The sequence below is a fragment of the Gopherus evgoodei genome, chromosome 4 (assembly GCF_007399415.2).
Source record: "Gopherus evgoodei ecotype Sinaloan lineage chromosome 4, rGopEvg1_v1.p, whole genome shotgun sequence".
Lineage (NCBI taxonomy): Eukaryota > Metazoa > Chordata > Testudines > Testudinidae > Gopherus > Gopherus evgoodei.
The window spans coordinates 15,059,306-15,066,557 of record NC_044325.1 but is presented as its reverse complement, the minus strand read 5'-3'; the positions used below and the strand labels follow the sequence as shown (position 1 = coordinate 15,066,557).

The following is a 7,252-nucleotide window of genomic DNA, read 5'->3' as shown; positions in this document are numbered from 1 at the left end:
TGCACGTTAACTACCCGAAGCGACTGTATGATTTTCCCCCGGGTCTGATCTCTAATGGTGCTCTGGTCTGGATAGTTATTTAATTTATGAACCTCTATTTTATTTGCCAGGTAAAGAAGGGAGCTGCAGCTGATGTTACACGGAAGGGGTATTTATAGCCTCGCGTACAGGCTTTCTCCCTCCCCCATTCATAATTCACTGTTGATACAGCGCGAAATCTCGGCCACTCGAAGCAAGACACGGGCAAACAGCCAGATCTTGCCATCCGCCTAGCAGGCAGCACCGTCTGCCCCCTTCCTTCACATGGAACAAAATAGATCCTATCTTCTCAGCTAGCCACGTTCACTTCTCTTTACCAGCGCGGAGGAGTCAATTTCTCTCTTACCATTGAGCTCTCAGTAAAATGCAGATTTCCCAACGCTGCCCATTCCGCCCCGTTTTGATTCCCTTTAATGGATTTGATATTTTGTCACTGCTGAACTGTATAATAAACCCTGCGTGGGGAAGTCACGTAGAAGCCAGAGCGCTTCATCGCCTATCGCTCTCCCTGCGTTGCAAAGGAGGGCTGACTAATTATTTCGGAACAGGCAAGTCTACGGTGAGATTTCAATGGAACCAGAGAACCAAGGGGCTCTGTGCATTAGCTCCGACCTTAAGAATTTAAAAACAGACCCTTTAAGTAAGAAAAGTTGCTCACCAAATATTTTATTTTTGTTTTAGGCAGCTTCATACAGTATTGATCCTGCACATGCTCTACAAGTCACCTGTGCACATAGACAACAAGCCAAAATAAAACAATAATAATAGAAAAATCTACCATAGCAATCCCTTAAATAAGTAAATAAACATTATATATATAAAAACCCTTTAAAGTAAAGCAAAACAAGAAAATAATAAAATAAAATAATAATAATAACAGCGTCTTTTCAACATGAAATACCCACGCGGGATACAGGGCAGGCGCTCAAACATTTTGCAACTTGGCATTTTTCTTTTTGAGGCATCGGTTCAGCAGATCCTTTTAAATAAAGGCGACAAACATTTCTGTGAATGAGTCTCCTAGGGGTCTAAGCCGGAAGGCGCCGGCTGCTCGCACGGGAAGAGGGCACGCTCATGGATCATGGCGCCCTGCGGTAGGCTCCGAGTGGGAACGCGAGCCAGGGTGTTCTGCAGGCAGGCAGGCACTGTGTTTAGCTCGATCGCTCTCCCCCTGTTCTGTCTTGGCTGTTGTGTCAGATGTCACATTCACTGTCGCTGGATGTGATGGAAATGGCAGAGGTGGCCGCTTTGCTGGACAGGCTGGCTGCGGGGCTGGAGGCGGCCCCCAGCGGCTCCCCTGCGCTCTCCTCCTCGGCCTGCAGCGAGCGCACCGAGCCTTGGGATAAGACCTGCTGCTGTAGCCTGCAAGGAACAGGAGACATGTACAATCACATCGCAGCAACAGCCGTATATCCCACTCCAGTCACCTATCCTAGCCAACAGCTCCCCTACCCCAGTCACCTATCCCAGCCAACAGCTCCCCCATCCCAGTCACCTATCCCAGCCAACAGCTCCCCTACCCCAGTCACCTATCCCAGCCAACAGCCAACAGCTCCCCCATCCCAGTCACCTATCCCAGCCAACAGCCAACAGCTCCCCCATCCCAGTCACCTATCCCAGCCAACAGCCAACAGCTCCCCCACCCCAATCAGCTATCCCAGCCAACAGCCAACAGCTCCCCCATCCCAGTCACCTATCCCAGCCAACAGCCAACAGCTCCCCCATCCCAGTCACCTATCCCAGCCAACAGCCAACAGCTCCCCCATCCCAGTCACCTATCCCAGCCAACAGCCAACAGCTCCCCCATCCCAGTCACCTATCCCAGCCAACAGCCAACAGCTCCCCCACCCCAATCAGCTATCCCAGCCAACAGCCAACAGCTCCCCCATCCCAGTTACCTATCCCAGCCAACAGCCAACAGCTTCCCCACCCCAATCAGCTATCCCAGCCAACAGCCAACAGCTCCCCCACCCCAGTCACCTACCCCAGCCAACAGCTCCCCCACCCCAGTCACCTATCCCAGCCAACAGCCAACAGCTCCTCCACCCCAGTCACCTATCCCAGCTAACAGCTCCCCTACTCAGTCACCTATCCCAGTCAACAGCCAACAGCTCCTCCACCCCAGTCATCTATCCCAGCCAACAGCTGCCCTACCCCAGTCACCTATTCCAGCCAACAGCTCCTACATCCCAGTCACTTATCCCATCAAACACCCCTACCCCCATCCCAGTCACCTATCCTCTTCAAAAGCCACCCATCCCAGCCCAGTCATCTATCCCATCCATCCAGCCCCCCAGTCACCCATCTCATTCAACAGCCACTCACCTATTCCATCCAACAGCCAACCACACCCTCCATCTCATCCAACCAGTCCCCATACCCCAATCACTTGTCTCTTGTACCAGCCAAACAGCCCTTGCACCCAATCACATATTCCATCCAACCACCACCCCACCCCACGCCAGCCATCTATCTCAGCCAACCAGCCCCCTAAACTCAGTCATCTATCCCATCCAACAGCCAACCAGCCACCCTAATCACCTATCTCATCCAACAGCCAACTGGCCACCCCACCTCCGTCACCTGTTCCATCCAACCAGCCACCCCACCCAGATCCAATCACCTATCCCATCCAACTGCCAACCAGCCACCCCACTGAGCCACAATCACCTCTCCCGTCCAACAGCCTACCAGCCACACTACCCCAATCATCTATCCCATCCAACAGCCAACCAGCCACCCCACCGAGCCACAATCACCTCTCCCGTCCAACAGCCAGCCAGCCACCCCACCGAGCCACAATCACCTCTCCCATTCAACAGCCAACCAGCCATAGTACCCCAATCACCTCTCCCATCCAACAGCCAACCAGCCACCCCACCGAGCCACAATCACCTCTCCCGTCCAACAGCCAGCCAGCCACCCCACCGAGCCACAATCACCTCTCCCATTCAACAGCCAACCAGCTATAGTACCCCAATCACCTCTCCCATCCAACAGCCTACCAACCACACTACCCCAATCATCTATCACAGCCAAACAGCCACCCCACCGAGCCACAATCACCTCTCTCATCCAACAGCCTACCAGCCACACTACCCCAATCATCTCTCCCATCCAACAGCCAACCAGCCACCCCACCGAGCCACAATCACCTCTCCCGTCCAACAGCCAGCCAGCCACCCCACCGAGCCACAATCATCTCTCCCATCCAACAGCCAACCAGCCACCCCACCGAGCCACAATCACCTCTCCTATCCAACAGCCAACCAGCCATAGTACCCCAATCACCTCTCCCATCCAACAGCCTACCAGCCACACTACCCCAATCATCTATCCCATCCACCGGGTAGGCAGCCACCCCAGTCACCTCCCCCATCCTAAGAGCCAGCCAGCACCCTACCATTGCGATAAATCTAATTCCAGCAGACGCAGTCTCCATCCAGTCGATCCCCATCTCAACCACCTATCTTATTCCGATAGCTTACCAGCCTCCTCCTATACCTCCCACCCCCATGCCTAACCACCTATCCTATCTCAACAGCTAACCAGCCATCTGACCCGCATATACCTCCTACCACATCTCCACAAGACCCCCCCATCACTAGCCAGTTACCCCTCGCCTATGTCTTTTATCCCAACAACTACTCTATTGGGACAGCTAAGGAGCCCTTTCACCCCACATATCTCCTACCACCGCGCCCCCACATACTCCCACCTCAGTCATCTACCCTATTCGAACAGCTGACCAGCCGCTCCACACTAGTACCCTCGCTATCCATGGCCAAGCCAGCCTCAGTTCGTCTGTCAGCCAAATCTAGCCACTTTGGACCAGGCATTTAGCTTTTGGCTGCAAACACACAACCGGGGCTTCACCCTGTGCCCATGGGTTGCCCTTATCCCTTCCTGAAGTCTTTCCAGCAGCTTTAATTCCTTTGGAAGGGGATCTCGGCGCAGTGCATGCTTTTGCCATTCACACGAGCGGCGTGTCCTGCCCACATTTAGAAAGGCTTAAATCTTTTCTCTTACACGATTCCAGAACTAGGGATTGCTGTATTTTTACGTAATTTACAGCGTCAGGCAGTATTTATTTTTAATTATTTAGTCACGTCTTTCCAGAACTCTTTTCGAACCAGTCCAGGGTGCAACCCATGCACTTGACCTAGCAGCAAAGAATCCTGTGGCACCTTATAGACTAACAGACGTTTTAGAGCATGAGCTTTCGTGGGTGAATACCCACTTCCTCAGATGCATGTCAGATGCATCTGACCTAGTTATCTTCCTGTTGACTTCTAAAAAACAACAATTCAGGAGTCCGTGGCAGGAATTTGATCCATAATTTCCAGGACATTTGCTTATATCGCTAATTTCAGATAAATAATTCAAAACAATAACATTGCAAAGAAAAAAACCCAAACAAAACCATTTTCTATTGGGAAAAAAAAACTAAAAATAACCCAGAAACAATTCCTGAGGGTTTAAAAGCGCCCGAAACTGAATTCAAATGAATTTAAAATGAAAAGATTTGTGTCTTGTAAATATGGCTATTTTTAAAGCAGATCTTGAAATATGTATACAATATTGTTTCCTATTAGAACAATTGATGATGTTTTCTGAAACGAGCTTGCACAATTATACTCCTGGCGAAATAGATGGGTCTCTTTTACGTAGCTTTCTAAATATCTTAAGGCAAAACTTGGAAAGGGAATAGCTTTTTTTAAAAAATATATATTTGGTTAGCTTCTTTATATTCTTGATATTTAAACGGCTGAAGGCTGGAAAATGAGTGACTGAGCGAATGTTCCCCATCTCTGTATCATATTCATTATATTAATTATTAGAAACGGTTCAGAAAATCCTTTCCTGATGCCCCATCTAAAGCGCTACTTCTTCAAATCGTTTCTTGCGGCTTATCTATTAATTTAAGCTTCCCCAAATCAGAGAATCTTTCAAGCAGATCATCTCCTACGTTGAAATCTGATGAATAATGTAAAGGCAAAAACATCCTCATAAAACAAAGCTTCCCCGAAATGGCAACAAACCCCATGTCCGCCGCAATGGCTCCAAGACACAGAAATAGCGTTCGTATCTTTAATCTTTGACCTGGGGACAAAAGGCGAGCACGTACTGGAATTGGGGAAAGGGCGCAGATTTTAAGGGACTAACTGCATTAATTTCGGCCTTCCTTCTGTATTTATGGCAGTGCCAGAGAAAGCCAACAGCGTCCATGGTACGCTTTGCAACCTTTCAAAGTATTAACAAGCACGTCTATCGCTCAGCTGGAGGGAAAGGCGGCTCTGCCAGCTTTATCCCAGCCGCCAAGCGTCCCCTGCTCGCGGAGGAGAAGCACCAGGTTAAAGGTAGCTTGTTCTAAACCGAAAATCAGGAAAACAGCAAAGTACCGACCTGTTCTTAGCGGCTGCTGCCCTGTCTCTTTGTCTGCGGTTTTTGAACCAGTTGCCCACTTGTGTAGGGGTAAGTCCGGTAGCCTGGGCCAGTTCTCGCTTTTTGCTGGGGTTGGGGTAAGGGTCCTGCAGGTACCACTCCCGTAGCAAGTGCCTCGTCCTCTCCTTGAAGCAATGCGTCTTCTGCTCCCCGTCCCAGATGGTGCGGGGCAAGGGGAACTTCTTCCGGACCCGGTACTTGTCCACCGGCCCCAGGGGTCGGCCCCGCAGCTTCTCGGCTTCCTGGTAGTGCGCCTCCAGCCAGAGGGCCTGCAGCTTGGCGTGCGACTCCTTGGTGAACTTGTGGTTCTCCAGGATATGGTAGAGCTCCCGGTAGTTCCCCGTGTGGAAGGCCACGATGGCCCGGGCTCTCAGCACCGACTCGTTCTTGTTCAGGGCCTCGCATGCCGCGGGGGCCACCGGCAGGGACCAGAGGAAGCGACCCAGGCGCTCAATGTCCCCGCTCTCCTCCAGGGTCTCGCAGACCCCGGCCACTTGCTGGGGGCTGAAATTGAGGATGGGCAGCTGGAACATCGAGGCGGCGGCTGCGGCTGCAGCGTCTCCGCCCGGCTGGGGAGCGATGGGAGGAAGGGGAGGGAACCCACGCGCGGCGGAAGGACCCCCGAGATCCCCCCGCCCCGCACACCCCCACGGGAATCTGGGGACTGGGGGGATTTGCTGAACGCCGCGCGGCTCTGCTCCGCGTGCACCTTTCCCCGGGCTCGCAGGGGCACTCGGGCGGCGGCGGCGGCAGCGGTGGAAGTGGCAGGGAGGGGAAGGAATTGGGAGCGCTTAGGCTGCTGTTTCCATGGGGGGAGGTGTGCGTGGGGGTGGGGGGATGGAGGCGAAAAACAAGCCGCTGTTCAGATGCTGCAGGAGAAGCCTGGTTTGCTATTGGACTGGGCAGATTGGCTCCCGGTTTCCATGGAGGGGGCTGCCACTCACTGTCAGCCTCTGCCAATCAAGGCGGGAGGCCGCGCGCAGGAGAGATTTCAGCACCTGCCAGGACTCGACAGCGCCCAGCGCCCTTTGGAGAAGAGTTTGACTTTCAAAGGTATTTGCGAAAGCAGGAGGACACGCACCCACCCACCCACCCACCCACCGGCCCGGCGAAGGACTCACGCAGGCAGAGACGTGGGGGGATATTGTCTGCAGCTTGCCCTAGCAGCCCGTTGCTCATCAGTCCCTGCGTGCCGACAGCTAGGAGACCTTTCCCAAATCGCAGCCTGAAACAAACCAATCCCCCGCCTCCTTCCAGCCCCACAGGCACGCGTGGGAAGGCTTTCTTGCGTGGAGAGGGCAACCTAACAAGGCCGCGAAAAGGAAAATAAACAGGGCACTTCGGGGAGCGGACGCTATCGAATTGCACAGGAGACTTGGAGTGAAGCATGCCAATGTCTCTCTCTCTCTCTCTCTCTCACACACACACACACGCGCAGGCTGCTGCTGGGTTCCAGTGAACCAGGGTTCTTGTCTAGCTTCTTTCGAAAACTGCTACTCCCACCCCTGTCTCCTACAGAGCCATCCAGTCCAGGAGTGAGTCTTGCACTGCCTCCCAGACAGCTCTGCACAGTCTACAGCCAAGAAAAAGATGAGATCAGGTCCAACCAAGAAATCAGAGAATAAATTAAGCAAGCAACCATAACGGAATATTGTCAGAAGCACTCAATAGGCAGCCGATATTCTACGGATCAACCTCTCCCTCTCCCTCCAGTGATCTCCCACCCAATAATTAGGGTGAGGGATTCATTTCGGGGAGTCCAGCTCCC

General features: G+C 52.7%; 1 protein-coding gene across 1 annotated transcript; it reads right to left on the bottom strand.

Moving 5' to 3' along the window:
* Positions 1-952: 952 nt before the first annotated feature.
* SIX6 (SIX homeobox 6) lies at positions 953-6,017 on the bottom strand. Its single transcript, XM_030562277.1, has 2 exons — positions 5,446-6,017; positions 953-1,401 (listed from the first exon to the last, which is right to left on the bottom strand). Exons 1-2 carry the CDS (start codon positions 6,015-6,017, stop codon positions 1,233-1,235), a joined length of 741 nt encoding a protein of 246 aa, XP_030418137.1. The 3' UTR covers positions 953-1,232.
* Between the last annotated feature and the right edge of the window lie 1,235 nt (positions 6,018-7,252).